Below are 21,177 nucleotides of genomic sequence, written 5' to 3'. Positions count from 1 at the left end.
CCCATACTTCAACCATAAAAATTTCAATTTTTTTTTTTATTTCTAAAAAATAAAATTTCCACATAAAGACCTGCTCTTCACAACATCTTTTTGATTATGATCACTTCTTAATTTTCACCTTCAACGTACTGTTTTTCTTTAAGCTGTCACTATAAAACACAGTAAATTTCACTATTCTGGAATAATTCACAGAATCACAGAATGGTTTGGGTTGGAAGGGATCAACCCTACTGCCAACGGCAGGAGGAACACCCAGGTCAGGCTGCTTTAAGTCCCATCTAAGCTGGCCTTGAACGCTTCCAGGGATGGGGCGTCCACAACTTAGCTGGGGATTCTGTGGAAGCACCTCACTGCCCTCACTGTGAAGAACTGCTTCCTTATATCTAATACAATTCAACTCTTTTTCAGTTTAAAACCATTACCCCTTGTCTTGTCACTACACTCCCTGATAAAGAGTCTCTCACCAGTCTTGCAGATTCTTTGAAAACTTTTCCCATGTTCTCCAAAATAAAAAGATATGTAAAAAGAAAAATTCTGCAAACCAGTACAGTAACATGATTTAGTTGAGCAGAAATTTGTGTCATCAAGTATGACACCACATTTTCTCTTCAAGCACAGTATTAGGTAGAAATTAAGATAATACTAGGATAATTATCAAGATATCCAGCCTACACATACCTTGTTATTCTATTTTACCTTCTTGACAGTGCTAAAATTTTAGTAACTTGAGTTTCACATTCTGTCTGTACATTTTAAACTTTAACATAAATTTAACAGAATCTTAAAAGACACCTTCTGAAGAAGAAAATTAATAAATAAACGTGAACTCCATAGACTTATGCAGCTCCAACTCTGATTTGCAAGATGATAAATGTGTAAACCGACGTTAAGAATGATACCCTATTTTTTTGGTGCCACTGTTAAAAAGCCTTACGTCTGTTAAAAAATTAAAAGGATACTAATAATCTAATCACATAAAGAATTTAAATAATAAAAAATGCTATTTAATATACCAAATACGCTGTGATCGTGTAATATATCTGCATGAAATCAAATCTACTCAGTATAAAAGTCAAGCCTTTTTTTCTGTTCAGCGTTTGGAGGTAAGCACATTAACTTTGCCCAACCTATCTTTAGCAATGTGCTCCACACAGATGTTCTACTCAGAGAAGATATTTAACACATATGAATAGAGAAGAACTAAGACTCTGAAGAACCTCAGCTAGTAGGTGGTTCAGCCACACACGAGTATGTTTTTTCCCTTTCCTTATCTGGGTACAGTGGGGATAGAAGTTACAAGGACTGAGGTTCCCTGAAAAGTTATGGAAAAAAGAGACAGTTAATGAGGAATGCTGCTCTGAAGTGACAATAAACACCCAAAACCTGGCATGCAGCAGTTAATACAGGCAAAAAGCAATCTGGGAATTCCAGGTAACCTTCAATTTACTGAACAGAGCTAAAAACCAGATTTTTCAGATTTTTAAATCTCAGGAACAAAGAGATTACTGTTAAATTCTTTTTTAATAAGCTCTGTTTCCTGCTTTTCATAATGTAGTGTTGCTGCTCACGTTGAAGGACTACAGACAATACTGGAAGACTTAAGACTGACTCATGTCAGATCATTTCATGTGAGTGTTATTTTATTTTCACCAGCTTTGGCTCAAAGAGGTTGTTGAGTGCTAAGCCCCAATATTCCTCATTTTCTGACATGAAACACATTTATCTTCTAAATAATAATGTTTAAAAATGAACAGATCTTCTTGGGGAGGGCTGCATGGAACACCTGTGACTGAAAAACCCTGCACCTTGAATTTATCAGGCAGCTGGATCAAACAAGTGGCATTAAAAAACAGAATGAGAAAGAAGTACGTGGTTCTTTGCAATCCATTATTTCCTGTTTGTCCAATCTAAAAGAAATAAAAGTTGACAATCAACTTAAGAGCAGTATTAACTTAGACCTAGGACACAGCCTGATACTCATTTATAAATTAATCGCATCGAAAGAGACACTAAATCAATCATATAACCTTTACAAATAAGGAGTTTCACTCTAGCGTACAGGACTAGCAAGGCAATATCTGTGTGTAATCCAGTTACTATTAACATAATTAGCTGGATCAGAGAATAATTTACCCAGAAAAAACTGTGACCTGCCTCCCTGGTGAAACTCAGGACACGTTTAAGTAATTTCTAGGGAAGTGCTGATGACAAACTATTGCATGAGGCTTGCAGAGCAGTAACTACATGGGGCAGAGAAGGCCACAGATTTAGGCTGTGATACTGGAGTTTAAATATCAGCATCTAATAGCAGCATCCTCCAAACTCCTCTCGTACTATGGGATCAGACAGCCAGAGGCTTAATTTACAGCATAGAAAACATCATAGGGAAGCAGTTTCCATTCATTAGAATCTCAGAAAACTACAAAGGAAGGATGATCTTTATAATAATAGAACAAAAAGAGTGTTGGCCATGGACATAAAAACACACTAGCTGAGATTTTAAAGAGAGGACTAATGAAAAGCCAGAAAATAAAGAACAGCATACAGTTCAAGCCAGTGCACAGCTACAGCTGGGCAACTGAAATGTCAAATTTTTAATGAGAATGTTCAGATAACATCTGGAAACTTGGCAGAATACAACCAACACAACAAAGCAATACCACTGGACATATTATGTAAGAATCACAGAGAAGCTCTCAGTGTTGGAAGGTTGGTGCTATATTTTATTTTTCTTTTTTAAAAACAATCATGGAAAAATAAACTGGCTCTGCCAACAAATATCAGAGAATCCCAATGGAATACAATTCTGGACTTAAACACAAAGAGCATGAATGATCACCTGACCAAACTGCAACAATACAAGTAGAATGCTAACAAAGAAGAGTAATACTGCAAGGGTAGAAAAAACGAAGAGAAACTTCAGTCACTGACTCTCCCAAGCAGATTAAGAAAATGCTGTGCTAAAGATACGTAAATTAAATTTTTAAACTCTGTAAGTGGCTGAATCATAGACAAATTAGTTAGCCAGCATATGAGAGAAGGAGTAACTCCTCACTTATCCAGAGAAATGTGCAAGAACTGACTGAAAATGCTGCGGTCAAAGAAGCACTCAACAGCAATTCCCAAAATGTACTTCAGGGTCAATGTCCTTGAAACGATCCACTGCCTAATTTCAGAAAGTGGTATTAAATAAAACAGTGGAAAAAATCTAGAGACATCAGAAGAATGTGTCAAGGTAGAAGAGCAGGATGTATTTATATGGGAACAGGAAGCTGAAGTTGTCCCCAGCTGAAGAACAGTCTGGAAAAAGGCAAATGTAAAAACACAATATATAAGGCTAAGCATGGTCTTGAACAACGTGCCAAATACATAACAACTCAGAATAAATCATTTCAAAACATCACAGAGTGAATCTGTCAGTGTGTCTGTAAAGTCGGTTACCAAACAAAGTGCAAAAACAATCTCAGATAAAATAAAACAGAAAACTGATAGGAATCCAGCTTCTCAGAGGATGTGCTACATAGATCCCCATGTTTTATGAAGGACAGCAATGAAAGTCTGTTTCAAATTGAAGTCTCAGCACAAGGAGTTCTAGAACAAACCAATAAACCAAATAGTAATGAATCTTCAGCACCAGATGGTATTTATTCATGAGTCCTGATGGAATTTAAATATGAAATTTCTACACTATTTATTATAATATGCAATCTATTGCTTACATCTGTCATAGTACAAGATTAGAAGATCGTAAGTAACATCAGTACTAAAAATAGCTCCACAGAAAATTGGGAAAGTAGAGAACAGTACAACAGGCATTACTGAGAGATACCTGGACAAATTGGAAATAATGAGGAAAATACAGCACTGATTGAAGGAAATTACGTATGACTAATTTATGAGATGTCTCTGAAGGAGTCGAAAAAACATAGGTAAAAAAGAGTTGGTTGATAGTTTACATACAGATTTCGAAAGAATTCAACAAATACAATTAAGAAAAGTAGAAAACTATAGAAAGCTGCTTGACCAAAGTAATAAATTGTTAAAAGGCATGAAAATGGGGAGAATTCTTGATGCTAAAATAGACAACTCTTATGAAAATGTTAGCTGCTTTTGAAAATATTAGGGGTGTTACACTGTGTACTTTAAATTAAATTACTAGCATAATTAAATACTAGTTCTCATTATTTGGTATAGTTTAAAAATAAACTTGGTGGGAGACCTTCAAAGTTTTTATGATTTCCCATTACTCATTGCTACCCACTACTTTCACAAACATTAAAGTAATTTTTAAGTTGTAAAAAGGTAATTATATTGATGTATGTTAGCATTGATGTAAGGCATCCTATAAAAAACTTGGGCACTGTAAATTAAAGACATCAAACTTGTTCCTGAAACACGGACAGCATTAGAACTTTAATTTTCCCTTAGCTAGTTACTTCACTTCTCTTTATATGTACAGGAATGTGTAGGCCCACCTTTAATGCTTTTTCACCAGTGTTCCAGCCTTGTAATTATTTCCAACTTCTACAAGCCTTCGTGAGTTTATTTTGTGCTGAAGAGTTCATGTCATAAAGTTAATATATAAGTAATCCATTTTTTTATTGTCTTCTACACACTGTATGTTCCGGGCTGCTTAGCTTTGTCATTTTTTCTCAATTAATGAAAATATAATTAAAAAATTGTTTTCCTTGAAACATCTTTGTGAAACACTGCATGTTATTTACTGACAGCAGTATAAGACTTGTGATTATACAGCAACTTTTACCTCGACACAGGTTTTCATCCCTGAGGCAGCAGCATAGTGCAAAGGCGTATTTTTTTTGTTATCAACAGCATCAATGGCTGCTCGTTCATACTGTCCTTCATCCAGCTTTGCTCCCTTCCATTTCAAGATCATTTGCAGGCAATCTGCTCTTCTGCAGTCATCTTCAGAGGGTCTTGTCAGGCGAGGATGAAGAGCTCCTTCGGAGATCATGATCTGAGGTCCCATACACAGCAAGTGCATAGATGTCTCATTGTGCACATTCCGTTTATTTGGGTTGCCATCTCTAACAAACAGGAAAGTTCTGCAAAGGAAGGAAAATAGAAGAGAGGTAATTAACACACAATTCCTCTCATTTTCTTGAAGTGGGAAGGGTCTATTATGACCTCTTTCTTTTCCTCTTGCCAAGATTTTGATTAGCTATGTGACAGATAATTATTCTTAATAGATTAACAGACATTCTTAATAGATAATTTCTATTAGATATGTTAACATGTAAAAAAAAAGTCACTAATCTACACTCTATGCGGTGCTCACAAATTGCTTTAATTACTGTTTTAATCCCTCCCAAAGACGATAAATTGTTTTTATTTTCATTTTTGGGAAACCAGGAGTAAATCAGTCTGTTCAAGAACCTTGTTCAGAACACCAGTCCAGACGCCCTTATGAAAAGTTCGGGGAGTGTTTTACAGCCAGTGGAGCTCTCCTCCACTTCTTTTTGGAGTCAATAGCCAAGATCAGGATGAATTACCGAAATATCAACAGTCCATTTGATTACTTTGTCAGTGTGTGGCAAATTTTTGAAGACCAAGTTTTTTCTAAAATTCTGCATTGTTTGCAAAAAAGTGTTATTATGGCACATGACTGATTAAACAGACCATTTCTTTCTTCTACTCCATATCCAGAGTAGTAATGTGTTTTGTAGTTAGCTAATTAATCGTACTAGAGGAACATCTTAAGAATTCATTCGTCTTCCCTATCTTTAGTCAGATGACAAGGCTTTATCCACTATTTCTTGAAAATATATGAAATATTTTTTCTGCCAGCACTGCATGCACTGAGGAAAGACACTATTTGCCTTCCCATTCTAGAATATATGAAAATGCAATATCATGCAAATGGCCACCTATACAGATGACAGGGGCTGGCAAGTCTTTTCTCTGAATGCTTTAGTTGCTGTTCACAGTGAACAATAAACTATAGCAACAAAAAGGATCAGCTGAGGAATGAGAGGAAAAGAACAGATCGATTCCTGGAATTGCAAATCTGATTCCTGACAGCTCCTGAGGCAATACAGCTTTCTGCTGCTTCTTGCCAGCAATGAATTACAGAAATCCAGTTCTGAAATGGAAGAACTGAGACATACCGTGCAAGCCCTATGAAGCTAAACTTGCTTTATTCTTTTAAGATAAATAATGTTAATATAATAAACGTTAAAATAATAATATATTGAGATATTTTTTTTCTCAAGGGAGGAAGAATGGTAGGAAATGGCAAGGAGGAAAGATCGTGTCTTTATAAGTTGCCATGGGAACACTGCCAAGTAACGCCTCAGAACCAAATTTTCACAAATCCATTACGATCTTATGAAAAGTTTTGATAGGGAACGGTTCCCTTGCTGTTTTTCATGACCCCATTCCTACACAGCCTAGCAGCATCCTTTGAATCCTCCCAGGGCACCTGTCCCTGCTTTTACTGCCTGTGCATTTTCTTCTTGCTCTCCAGTTTGACCAGCAGATCCTAGTTCAGCCATGCTGGCCTCTGGCATTCCTTTCCTGACTTCTCATACCTGGGGATGGAGAGCTCTTGTGCGCTAAGGAAAGCTTCCTTAAAGATCTGCCAGCTCTGCTCCACTCCCTTGTCCTTGCGGACAGCTTCCCAGGGGGTTTAGCGGACTAATTCCCTAAGAACTGGAAGTCGGCTTTCTTATAAATTTAGCATCTGTTTTTACTCTTTGTCCCATGCGCTAACAAACAATTTCCAAGCCCCTATATAACAAAAAGTTTGTGAAGGTAGCAGACACCTCCAAATTCATGCGGAATGAGCAGAGAAGAAACTATGATAAAGATAAGTCCAGATCACTTCTGCCATCACTACAGTGGGGTATGGGAAAGTAACAAGATACCAAAAATGCCAGTTCTTCTGCAAAAGCACTCAGCAGGAATTCCTGAGGATAAACATGAGGAACAGCAGAGACCAAAGGTCTCACGTGGTACAGAGGCCTAGCAGCCTGCTAGGAGTGTGAAGCCAACAAAAACAATTCAGTGCTGCAAGCAGGGTGGGCTTTGCCTTTCACATCAAGTGAAAATTTATTTGAAAGTTTGAACTTCGTCTGCATAACGTGATAGATGGCTGCATTAATTAGACCCATAAACTTCAAATGTCAGGAATGTCTTTTAGGTATTCATTAACCACATTTTTTCCTCCCACCTCAAGTTGCTTTATATCCAACATACTGATTCCTGCCACTTCTTTAATTCAAAGTAAAATGTCACTTTAAAATTCAGTGAAGACCTGTCTGTGATTTCTGTACTGCACTGAGGTGGGGCTTTAGTTTTTTTAATTGCCAGAAGGCCTTCATCATCACCTCCCAAACCATATGAAGTTTTTCTAGTATCTTTAGCTATCTAAACATCACTGTCTAGACTTGGTAACACTACAAAGTACATTTCTGTTTTCTGTTTTTATTTAGCACTTTATCATCACTTAAATTCCATGCTGTGGTATTTTAAAGCATGTGATTCACTCCTGAATCAGGTTACAATGCATCTGATTATGGAACAGCACAATGTTTTTGTGGTGACCTGCAGAAGCTGTAAATCACATACACTTTTTCCTTACCAAACATTGTTAAAACGTACTTAAACTTACTTAGAAAACTTACTCTTTTTCTTCTAACAACTCTATAGTGGTTCTATTTAATAATCCCAATATATTGGGATTTAATCCATATTAGAATGACTATACGCTGCAACCTATTAGTTTTCCATTGCTAAGATTTATATAGGTAACTTTTGTAGAAGACTCAAGTACTGCACAGATACAAATGCTGTCTAATAGGTAGATGTTTCATATTATACTTGTTCTCTGAAAACAGCCCTAGGCTGAAACTCCGCATAACTTCAGGGCTGTCAAGCCAGTATCCCTTTTCAAAACCAAAATTCTCTCTAAAGACTTAATGTAAAAGTCAGCTTTAGTAGTGAGCAACTATTGCTATAAATTTATTTCATCATAAAATTAAGCTTTGTGGAAAAGTACAATAAAACTCTGGTTTTAAGAAGTTATAAAATAAAATCACAGGGTTATTTAGGGTGGAAAAGACTCTTAAGATCATCAAGTCAAGTCATCACCCTAGAATGAGAGTGCTTAAGTCCTGCCCACTTGCAAATTCTCTTTTCTTAAATAAATAGACACTTTTCTATATTAAACATATGATAAAAGGACATAGGATGGATTTAAATCTTTTAAACTGTCATTGCACCATTAGAGATAAATTCAGAGGACCCCTCTAGAAGACCATTCTCCTGACATTAACATCTGCCCTTCTGTGAAAATTACGTGGTAGGAAAGTGTCTAACCATCTCTAAATAAGTTGAAATCTTCAGTAAGAAACATCTTCTGCACGCATCTCTCAATGTTCTCTTAAAATATAAGCAAATTTTCTAGAACAATGTTGTGGGCTTCATAAACATTGTTGGTGAGGGAAAAAATAATTTTATATGGGGAAAATTACTTGTTCATCTTGTTTGTTGCTAACTTTCTGTGTCTTATAAATGGGTGTGACAAACATCACAGCTAGCAAAGGCAACCATCACCTCACTCTGGAAACGTTAAAACATCCCCATTTTTTTCTTTTAATAATTTCCAAAAGTCAAAGGAACAACCAAAGCTGAAAATCCACAACTTTAAGTTCAGAGAAGATGATTAATGTCCAAAGAAGGGTAAATTAAAACATTTTGTACCCACACATTCATTATTTGACATGGCTCCATTTTTACCAACGGTATTTGGTGTGTAACACTTTCAAAGCTCAGTGCCATAGACCCATCTGATCTGGCTCATAACTTCAGAGGTATAAAAAGCTACATTTTGCTTGGAAAAGTACTGGTAGAGTGAAAAAAATATACTGCATATGGGAAATACCACGTAACCACAAGACAGTCACACTTTTCTTTAGCTACAGCTTCCAGATTTTGCATCAAGCTGTAGCTCTCTGCAGAATCCAAACTTGAGGTGATAAACGCATGAAAAAAGTGTTGCAAAAGTGATAAAAAAGTAATGTCTGTAACATTTACACCTACTACTATCCGTATTTGCAAAAAGCAGCAAGAGACTCAAGATAATTAGGCTGTGAACTTGAATAATAAACAACTGACACATTTCCTCGCTCTGAGAAACATCAACACAATTATTTCTTCAGGTTTTAATAAAAGTAGGGATGAAAACTGCTACATTTATGGTCTGTTTCTCTATGCAGATGCTACATAATATCCCTATTTATAGCTATATATATTAATACACATATACATACATGTACAACTACAAAATATGGAAAACCTATGTATACATGCATATAATCTATACATTTTGTATACAATCTATGTATACAAAAATAAAAGCCATTGTGAAATGAAATTGCAAGGCACTTAGTATACCATAAAAACGTATACCAAATTGCACTACTTTAAGCAAGATGTACTAGAAAAGGTACAGCAACAAAGTAATCTAATCTGCACAGGCTTCCCCTTCAGAATTTTCCTTCTGGTTCTGGAATCAGCTAGCCCAGTTATGTCCAGCTCACTATTAGAAAAGTTAACACTGTATAAGTGAAAGCTAACAGCTTTTTGAGCAAATATGGCTAAGCCATGAGTTACAAAAACACACAGAAGAGCCAAGCATTTTTACCCGGTCATTTAAGACTCCCATGCAATGAATTAAACCATAGTTACTGCATCATTCAACTTCCAACACAGCGGGTCAATACTGATGCACTAAAACCTTGAATAATGATGGTTATTTCATTAACACCAAGTACTTCCCCTCCACCCCTAAAATGTACTATAACAGATAAATATACTGTTCTAGAAAGCACTTGAAGAAATCTTTTTTGCCATGACTGACAGCTGTACAGAATTATGGGCTGGTTTAAATAATATGGTGAAAAGCATTTGCCTGTTGTTGACAGCCACATTGAGTAATGGCAATTACTGATATTTTTACTCATTAGATAGTAGTAGGAAATTCTTTGTTAGCATCTACAGGTTTTTCTCTGTTTCCTCAAGATTCTTAAGCTTTTCCTACAGCCCAAGGATCCGTATGCAGGAAAAAAAACTGAGTAGGATTCAGTGATTATTCCTTTTCTAAGATAAAGAATCTCCCGATAGATTATTAAACTCTTATTTATTTAAAAACAAACAAACAATAACAACAGAAACCCAAAAAACACAAAACCCCAACAACAAAACACCATGGAACTATTATCCTGACTTTTTATAAGCCTTAAATTCAACTGGCTCCTTACCTAAGAGCTGTTACTAACACTGCCAGAATTCCTGTGAACACTAACAGTATCCTGCTAAAGTAAGGAGCAAGGCTATGCCAGTAGCAGCAGTTGGGGCTATTGGCAAAACACAGGAACCAGCGGAATGGCCAGCACAGATACTGCATTGGTGATGGAAGTCTGTGAAGAGTTAATTCTACATTCTGAAATTTGAAGTCTTCACAGACATTTTAAGATCTCTTACGTCAAGGACTTCACTCTAGCCCCAGATCCTGTATTTTTCCTAATCAGAAATGCCTTCCATTTTCCCCATTCATATGACTTCTATCAAGTACATCTGGCAAAATGAATTAAATCCATTTCCTGAGTACTCAAACAATTTCTGCAGATTTTCATAGATAACCACTCATCTGAGGATAAAGTCCAGAGTTTGGTGCATATGAATCATATCTCAGAGCAACCGAAGGTTCAAATGAAATTCTTTGGCTCTACCAACATTTGCAGTTCCACTTGCGGGCTTAACATAACGTCCAGTACAAAAATACTGCCTAGAACTCAAGCATTGTCTTCAATCTCTCATAAACCACTTCGATAAAGCCTTAGAATTTTTTCACTGTATTGCTGCAATTTCACTTATTGCCTGCCCAAATACCTTGTTTTCCAAAAGATTATTGAAGTGGCTAAAAGTAGGTCACCAGCTGGTCTAACTCCAGCTCTGGACCGACTCATGTTAACGTAGCATCCTACCACCTAAAGACATCTAAGAAAGGTATTACACTGATATGCATCAGCAAGAACTTGCTGTTTTCCTTACTAAAAAAAAGTAAATATATTGAGAAGTCGTAGTGGCTTTGTGTCAGTTATTATGACGGAGTATGACTTTCTGTAAAAGCAACCTTTGGCTTAGTACAACACAGAAGACCAAGAAGACAATGGGCAGGAGCGTCAAAGGGATACAAAGGAATTACGGAGCACAGATCCAAACTATGCTAAAAGCAACGGACACAAAACTTGGTCTATCCTTACATTTGTTACACTGTAGGCCAAAACTAATCACAGTTTATACGAGGTTCTAAAGCCTGTTAGAAGGGACAGCAACACCAAAACACAGAATTAAATCATTCCTTGTACAAAAAGGTATCAACATCTTAAGTTACCTTTAACTGATGAACAATTGGATTTTATTTTTGGGTGACCTGAACTTGGCCTCTTGGACAGCTAGGAACGCTGCTTCCATGATCCCATGCCACTTCGGGCTTCTATTTCAGTATTTTAAGTGAGATTTCAAAAGAAAAAGAGTTGTGTGCCAAATTAGAAGCAGCTTCCAATAGAACTGGCTGCTTACCAGCAACTTTTGTGACTACAAGTCCTCCATAATGCAAAATCTGTATGATTTTCATTGCCTTCTCTGGCCCCTTATTCTCTACATTTTGTTAGAGCTAGAACCAACTCCCTAACTTCAGTGTGATCTTCTCAGCCTTCTTTCCAAACACATCCTTTGAACCCATTTATTTCTAAAAAGACTACCCACGTAGAATGCTCTTCTCAAGAAACTGCGAGATTATTTTAGATAGTTTTTTTTTTTTAAAAAAAAAAGTCAGAAGAAATAATAACCATGAAGCTACCAAGGAATGGCTTCATCTTCACCGTTTAAACACAAAGCTTTGTATTTCTGTGCAGGGACTGTTATCTTCCTATCAGCTTGTAAATCACCTTGCAGTGTATGACATCTAGTGTTGATATTATTTATATAACAATGATGATGAAATTACACAGCAAATACTAGCAGGTTTTTTATCCCTTTTATTCTATTAAAAAATATGAACGTATTCCAAAGATTGTCTCATCATCCTCTCTACTTATCTCCCTCCCTCCAGAAAAACCCTTTCAATCTGCATGTTGCTTGATGTTTAATGACACCAACAGAAGAGGCTTTTTATTTTCCTTAAATGTCTCAATGAAGTGATTTTATTTAAATTGAAAAATGTACGAATTTTAAACATTGACTCATTCACAGTCTATATATGTCACTGAATACGTTAGGCGGATATATCATTCAGCGATGAGAGTCTGACAGATTTCGGTTTATCAGACACTCCAAGTCTCCTTAGCCATCATTCCTGTAACTACTGAGCCGGTACATCTCTCTGCTGAGGAAGCCATGTGTGCCCAACCCAGGGCTAAGCCACTTGACACAATGATTCAGCAGGTACCAACCAACTTGACAGGCACAAACACTACGCGGTAACAAAACTCACTTAGTCATCCCGGTGTTGAGTACCAGAGCTATACTCTGCTTCTTTAAAGCTCAAATGTAATTTTACTTTGCCTGTAGTAAAACAGTTACAGGATTCTAATGAGGAGAACAGACAACACAGAATAAAGAATCTTTATAAATGTACTGTATTCATACATCTCATCTCACCAATAAGGGATCTTATTTTTATAGTATTTGATTTGCAAGAAAAGGAGGATAATACGGTAATAGATTGTTTATGTTTTGTTATTAAAATTATAGTCTCTAACAAGCGCAGGGAAGAGCACACAACCTAATGTTTTTGGTTTTATAAAGTTGCACAAAATCCTGGTAACAAGGAGAAACAGAACCTGAATACACTCAACAGTGGCACCTGTAACTAGAGGGCAAAAATACTTTTTCTTTTGTTTCAGGATTCATCCCAGTTTCTAGACTCTTCTGTAACTGGAAACCTTTGCTTTTACTGTTCTGGAAAAAATTAGCTTCACAAGCTATTGCTGTCTCACCGCTTCTACCGACTTGTCCTCATGTTCAGCAAGGACCAGCAGTAACTGCTCCAAATGAGCCACTTTGGGCTTGAATACTCACAAAGAGCTAAAGCGTAGCAGTATAAAGAACCTGAACATGAGGAAAAACTTTTTTACTCTGAGGATATACAGCACTGGCACAGGTTGTCCAGAGAGGGTGTGGAGTCTCCCATCTCTGCAGATCTTCAAATGCTGCCTGGACACAATGCTGTGCAATGTGCTCTGAGTCACCCTGCTTGAGAAGGGTTTGGACAAGATTATCTCCAGACATCCCTTCCACTCAGTCTCTTTGTGTGTCTGTATATGATGAAAATAAAAAATCTGGATTCAAAAAGCTTCCAAGTAAAACTACAACACTGAAAGTCACACCACAACATATGTTGCAGAATTACAAGTTATCTAAGGTTTTCCTTTTTTCTACAGAAAATTAATCCCCTGTGTGCTCTTTGTCTGCACTGTTTTTATATCCATTCACTTAATGCAATTTTAACTATCCTTTCAAATAAGAATCAAGACTTTCATTCATAGTGGATCATGATAAAAGTTAATAGTGGAATAAGATCAATTTGTGTGTTGCACAAAGCTCTCAAAAACAATCTGAGTGCTACATATCTTTTTTTTTTTAATGTTTCTGATGGTCATGTATCCTTTTATTTTACTTTCAGAAGTCTTATCTATCATCCACTGATGACTACCTATTTATTAGCTTGCAATGAGCATAATCTGAATAGTGAGATCAATACAGTTTTGCAACACAGATGACCTTTCTGAACTAGATCTATTAACAACCAAGGCAAACTTCTCTGAAAGTCAATGCTGGATTTAAGTAGCTACAACAGATATCTACAGACAGAAACAGAAAATCACTAAGTAAACAACACTCAAATTGTTCCCATGATATTTACAATATAGTCCAAGAAAAAAAAACTTGAAATTTTTAGTTCTTCCAAATTGGAAAGTAATCTTCTCATCTTCTAGAGAGATGTTAAGGTGTATGTTTTCTCTTAGTTCCTTTCTATTTTTAATAAAAGGCCCCAGACAGACTGGGGCTGTCAAATCCAGCAGCTCACGAGAGAAGGTTGCTGTGGCTCCCCGGACGTAGGCCCAGACAGGGGTGAGGCTGAGCACACAACACATTCATACACATGCATGCAATACATGTGGATCCACATGGACAGAAACACTCAGCACTCACATGACCACAAACAGCACTGATGATCCTTATTCTATTCCACTCTCTTGGTGAGCAGCACGAAGGTCCAACAGTGGGCAAAATATACAACTGAACAGCGTTGATCCCTTCAGTAAGCAGCCTTGGATGCTGCTGATCCCGTAACTGGCTCGGGATGGCCTGGTTCTTCCAATTACCTCACACACCCATGCATATGTGATGCAGGTCCCCAGAAACGTGCTTCAGACACTCAAAAACTCGCAGCACCTCATGCATTTCTGCACACGCACAGATTGATCTCGTGGCCTCCTGGCTGATCTGCACACTTGAGACTGCCTCCCTATACACAGCTCCCAAGCTGCTGACCCTACTCGCTGGCTCCCCATTAGTGATGGTGCACTGACATTCATACTGATACAACACACATATGTTCCAGTCTTTCCAGCTTGCTGGAAAGTCAGAATGGACAGCAGTGATCAGACACAGGGCATGGTCAAACACATCAACCAGTCACCTGCTTTCATGTCCCTATTGGGCAGAGAAAATGAGCCATTGGGAACCACTGAACCCTACACAGCCTTTGGGAACTTTGAGCAGCACTTTGAACATTCTCATTCGTGCTAATTAGTGACAACCAGCAGTTTTTATTTTTTAAACATTAAATGCTCAGTAAAAGAAAGTGATCAGTCAGGTAAACATTATTTTGGGCTGTAGACCAAATAAAAGTTTTATATTAACTGAATGCCTATTTTCCCGTTTTTTATTTCAACTTTTCTAATGTATCAAAGCTTTCTAGGATACTCATGAAAAATTACCACAGATACAAACCCAGTATTTTAACCCATTATTGCTGAATCTAGTAAAGAGAAAATAAATTAATTGCTTATTTACACAGTTATACAAATAAGTGTGAGGCTACTATCTGATTATACACTACACGCTGTTTCTAGACTGTAAAAGCTAGATGAAAAGCACAGCAACAGGATGACACAGATTGCTGACCTGTGTAAAACAACTGTGTGCTTCAAAACAGTTGAGAAATTTTTGTGAGCATTAACTTTCTGCCAGTAGAGTTCACGCTGGATTATATAAAGGTTGGTCAGGAGAAGAGTTTTGCTTCAAGACCCTTTAACCTCTTCTCCAGATTCTTCTGTTTCTTCACTTCTGAGATGACTACACCAGGATGTCCTCAGCTCTCCTTCATTAAAAACTCGGTGTCTGTGCTTTCACTGAGCCTTTCCACTGTCACCACTAGCTGTCAGACTATCAGGGAGTCTGTCCCTTTGTTTTAGTATTGGGCAACAGCACTGTCAGGCTATTTCTGAACATCCCAGAACACCTATTTTAACAAATTATTTTAACAAAATATTCAAAAGGTGTATTGACAACTGCATCTCACAACTCTGTTTTGAGAAAATTTCACAAAATGGGCATAGTTATATATAGGCATGTTAGTTAATATCCACCTACAGTAACACAAATGTCAGCCTATGAAGAAAAATGGAATGATGCAGTATACAAAGTACTGTCTAGAGTTTGAACTACAAGTTAGTGTAGCCACAGATTCCCAAGTATTTAAAATGTTCCATAAATAAATATACAACATTATAGTATTGCCAACATTCCATAATAGCAAATCTCTCTCAAAATACATACAGATTAAAATTCATTTATATTTAGATACTGTACCTCATCTGTAAATCGAAGTATTCGTTTCAATATTCAATTTATTTAATCTCTTCCTGTATCCACAGGAAGAGGCTTAACCGGGAATCACTTGTGTCCTTCCTAGTATCAACTTTGTAAACAAGCACAGTGCAAGTCTTACTATTTCTTTCAGATAAAAAGGCATTTTTTTGTGTAGTATCTGTCACAGATGATTTCTGAACAAATTGGTTACAAGGACAGCAGAAAAGCAAGGAGGAAAAAGAACCTCAATAAATTACTCAGCAAAAACTGCAATTCCAGCAGTACAGGTTTTTAGTAGCAGACTAGCAAATACGGGTACCTTCACAATGTTTACTAGCAAAAAAATGTACTGCAAATCCTGGACACAAACTGGGAAAATGAATGATTCATCATTTGTTTATAATGTGTGCAAAATAAAACTGAGTTTTCCTGTGAGACTTAGATGCCATGTAGTTAGAAGTAAAATGTCATTTCTAAATTACTAATTATTTTTAATGCAAAGCAGTTATTCTTAATCTCATCATAATGGCAAAATATGAATTAGCTAATGGATTGCTCAGCAGTCAGCAATTACGAATCCATTTCTTTCCATATATGCAAACAACTTCATGTATACTTTTAATGAGGCTCTATTTTCTTAAACTGAGAGAACCAACCTGTAAATTTCAGAGAGAAAAATCACATAAAAATGTTAATAAAATCTGGATGCTATTTTAAATCATGTTTATTTAAAATTTTTCTATAATTGAAGAATCAGAAATGAGAATATTTTGAGGATGTTAGGAAATTAAAAAATGATACGACAGTGAAATTAAAAGATCAATTAAGTAAGTGACGAGTGAAAAATATTTAGCAAGAAATCAAGGCAGATGAGAAGTCGTGAAGTATAAAAAAATTGTTGGGTGAATCTGAAACATTGAACAAAAAAAATATAGTGGCAGGCCTGGCAAGTGGATAGTAGTTTCAGCATATAACAAACCACAGGCACATCAGTCATAGATAAAAGCACAGAGATAAAACCCATATTAACAGTAGGACAGTTCAGTATAAGTTTCTGTTCCATTTTCCAATGAAAGCAGGAGGCCATTTATGAAATTCTCTCTAGCTCATTATTGTCCTGGTTTCATCTGGGACAGAGTTGCTTCCTCTTTCATAGTGTCTGGTACGATGCTATGCTTTCGCTTTAGGAGAAAAACAATGTTGATAATACAGAGATGTTCTAGTTGTTGCTGAGCAGTGCTATGAGGAACCAAGGACATTTCAGCTTCTCCTACTGTCTTGCCAGTGAGAGGGGCTCAGGAGGACACAAGGAGCTGGGAGAACCAGGACAGCTGATCTAAACGGCCCAGAGGGATATTCCGTATCATATGACATCATGCAAAAAAAACTTGAAAAACGGTGGAGAGTTGTCTGGGTGGACAGCCCCTACATGGGGACTAGCTGGGTTAAACCACAATTACCTACTGAAGAAAAGGTTTAGCAATGTTTACTCAGAATTAAATTCATGAAATACTAGACTGGAACAGCTTGTATCTGTGATCTCTGGACATGGATAAGATGTCAAACTCCATGATGTTAATCTTTAATTGGTCTTAGAGCACTGACAAAAATAGGCAAGGATGGAAGTAGCTAACATTAGAGACTGCTGTACGTACTGACTGGCAATAAAAAATTTACTCATATTCAAGTTTGCTGCTGTTATGCAAAATGGAAAATACAACTGCCTGGGTAATAGAAGAATAAATACATATTGCCCCACCTGAAAGTCTATGCAATCAGTATGATATCCATTAGGTATGACACAAACAGACTCTTCTAAAACGGGAAAACACAAAGGTCCCTTCCAACCCAAACCATTCTATGATTCTACAATCAAGAACAGTACAACAGTCATTATTTTCAAAGAGTTGTGGTACAGGAATCTTCAGGAAGCAATCTGAAATTGTCCACATTAATGTTATGGAGAGAGAACAAAGACACTAAAAATAAAATTAAGATCTGTTATACCAGACTGGGATTACAGACTAATTTACTATTTGAAAATGTCACGAATTCTGCTGCAAAACACGTACATAAATATGTTCATATGCACACACACAATATTTATAACCTAGCTAAAACTTTTGAATTTCTTAGATTGGTTATTCAGACAAACAAAATACTGAATTACACTCACCCCAGGATACGGTTCATTCCATGCCTAGCAGCATAATGGAGTGGAGTATTGTGCTGGTAAGTTTCTCCATAAGAAGTATTTGGGTCAAGAGTTTCTTTTAGTTGGGGGTTGCTCTCATATATTTGGCAGGCCAGATTTTCATCTCCATTTATAAGAGCTTTGCGGAATTTGGTGGTTGTATTTCCCATGTTGCTATATCTAGCTATCAATGGCACTTTTTCCTTTCCCCTTCATCCACTTGTCGTGAGGTTCTGTAACATGCTTCACGGCCTAAAAAGACAAACAGTATGTTAGTTATTCTGTAAAGCACTCTTTCCCAGATGAATTAGCCTAGAGCTGCAGCACTGTAAGCATGCACGTGAAGAGTACTTAGGGCCTAAAACCTCTGCTCACGAATTCCTGAAGTCCTTATAGGTAGGATACACACAAATTCCCAATTATTCACAGATTATTTCCCTATGGAGTATTTTCATTACAGATACTCTTCAAACATACAGAAAATATAAAGAGGGCCAATATCTATCTGTATTAGCCGACACGGATGAAAAGTGTATTTCCATGAACGAGAAGCAAGTAAGAAATTAGAAATGATTTCAAAACATAGTACAACCAAAGACAAATCCTTCAATTGAGGTAAAATTCTTCAGAGTATGCAAGAAACTAGACCTCAGTTTAAATTTTACTTAAAGAACACCAGGTAAAATGTGCTTGAAGTACCTATGCACATGTAGGTGGGTGAAAACAGCACTTTTTTGTGCCAGCAAGATCAATACACGCAAACACAGGAATTATTACAGCCCCATCCTAACAGTTCTGCTAAGCAGATTCATTAAAACATCAAGCTCATTTTTAAAACAACCGTTGCAGAACAACAGCGACTGGGTCCATACAATGCCAGGCATTGTACTGGCATCAACCAACTGCAACTTACAGTTACTCCAGAGCACTGCCAGTTGCGCTCAACAGTCTCTTGCCCTTACCTGATGTGAGGGACCAGCAGACTGAGTTACATGAAGATTGGGCAAGCAGAGCATCTCAGCTCATGAGATGGGACAGGAGAAGCTTATCGGGCTGTGCAGTCTGAATGAGCATGCTGTGTTTTGTGTCAGAGGGACAGAAAGAGGACACAGCACCAGGCGGCAGCTGGTAGCGCAGTGAACCTTCGGGAGGTCTCTTGTGCATGAGCCACCACATGCAGACCGCTCCATGCCAGATCTTTCCCCCACAGCATACACTCTGAGATCCAAATATGCCAAGCACAGCATGATGGGAAACTAGAACTGATTGCGTTGGGAACATACAATCATGCAGGGCAGGAGCTGCTATGCACTCACTCCTTTTTATTCTACTCAACAAGTATAATGAATACTCAGCAAATAAAAGGATTATCTCAATCTTCTGCATTTGCTCGTCTGCATAGCTACTGGTGCCCAGGTCAGCTCTAAACAGAAAAAAACGAATGTAAGGGGTCTAAAGCTGCAGAAAATCTCAGAATCAGGATGTGTATGCAATCCATGTGAGAAGGATTTGGGGAACTCCAGGGAAAAGCTGCAATGCTATACTTTCGTTCCCACAGAGTGGTCCTCTCATGAGCTGTTTTTGGCTACTACTGTGAACTAGCACATCACATTAATAGCAAAAGTATCAAAGAGCTGGATGAGCACACCTGCACACCTTTACTTTGCATCTCTGTATGGCTCCAGTTTGCTCAGATGCCATTCTATATGAGTGCGACTTTCTGCAGTCCTGCACTGTCCCCTCTCTGCAGTTCCTCTGATGGGTAACTTGGCAAAGACAAGGGAAAACACCCTCATGTCACAAGGGTATATATCTGTCTGGGCTACCCTAGAAAGAGTACAGTGGCTGTGGTGGCCTCCATTTTCATCCCCTTTTCCTTCAAAACTCCATGAAGCAATCTCTATTTTGCAGAAGTTGTGTCCTACTGCTTGATGCCACCATGGGATGACAGGTCTGCTACAGCAGCTGAGCCAGCATGCTGAGCATGGTGCCCTGTGTTTACCCCTGAGGTCAGGGGCAAGCCCCTGTGCAGCAGCTGGAAGTTCACATCACAAGGGATAAGCAGGTGTTCTGAAAGCAGAAGTACACCTGTTGTACAGGCAAACCAACATGAATACTACAGCATTTTGTATCTTTCTGTTGTCTCTGTATTTTATAACATAAGCATGCAGATACTATATTCATGCTTTTCAAGAAAGCCTCTGTGTGTTCACATTATCATGTCGCAGCTTCCAGTGCTTTAGATTAGTGTGCTTCCAGATACATAAACAACTACGCTACTGTAAATATTAAATAGTTTTAGGCTTCAATAAAATACTGTAAATATCATGGAAAAACCTCCTCTTTCCAATAAACCAGCAGTTCATATTAGCCTCTACATAAAAACAAAATAAAGCCCAAAGCTTTCAAGAGCTGGGATCTTAAAAATAACTTGAGAGAATGACTTTCAGTCACATTTCTTAATGAGGAAAGCTTATGATGTTATAGTATCTGCTAATCCCTATTGACTGCCAGCAGCTCCTGAGACTACAAACCAAAGTAGGCATGAAAAAATGCCTAAAGTATATCCAGTTCCTCAAATCATCATGCAAATCAATAATGCAGATCCCACTACTGCCCTCAAAGAGCAAAAAAGCACAAAAAAACCTCTTGCATCATTCGGAATTAGAAGGTAACAGCATCAATTACTGTGCACTTATTTCTGGAACTTAGCACATGGGTAGCTTCCGTCAGCTGCAGAACATGCTGCCTCTTGCCCCACCTGGCACATTAAACAGATCTGGCTGTGCGTGAGGGAGGCTGCTAAGAGTCTAAGGAGATATGGGGCCCTAAAGGAACCTGAGAGGAGGCTGGGGCACAGTGAGACTGCTGAGATCCTGAAGCAGAAGTGTCTGTATGTATTTAGGCAGGGGGCTGGGAATGCACGGGAGAACTGAGAGCATGTGTAGGGTGGCTGCAGTACAGAAATGGCAAAAAAAAATAACGTTCATTATTTTACTGCACGCTGAGCAGCCTATTTATTTTTTGATGTAGTATGGATATAGTACACGGTAGAACAGTCTTCAAAAATGAATAAT

General features: G+C 37.6%; 1 protein-coding gene across 9 annotated transcripts in view; it reads right to left on the bottom strand.

The window, feature by feature from the left end:
- ANKIB1 (ankyrin repeat and IBR domain containing 1) overlaps positions 1 to 21,177 on the bottom strand; it is an 89,998-nt gene that overhangs the window by 41,992 nt on the left and 26,829 nt on the right. For all 9 annotated transcript variants that reach the window (XM_021386592.1, XM_021386594.1, XM_021386596.1 and 6 more), the window contains 2 exons: positions 18,083 to 18,352; positions 4,766 to 5,066 (listed from right to left, as the gene is read on the bottom strand). In XM_021386592.1, coding sequence (XP_021242267.1) covers positions 4,766 to 5,066; positions 18,083 to 18,270 — 489 coding nt within the window. In that variant the 5' untranslated portion in view covers positions 18,271 to 18,352. The remainder of the gene's footprint in view (positions 1 to 4,765; positions 5,067 to 18,082; positions 18,353 to 21,177) is intronic.

This window comes from Numida meleagris, chromosome 2 (genome assembly GCF_002078875.1).
Source record: "Numida meleagris isolate 19003 breed g44 Domestic line chromosome 2, NumMel1.0, whole genome shotgun sequence".
Taxonomy (NCBI): Eukaryota; Metazoa; Chordata; class Aves; order Galliformes; family Numididae; genus Numida; species Numida meleagris.
Note: the sequence above shows the minus strand (reverse complement) of the source record. Positions and strands in the feature narration are given on the sequence as shown.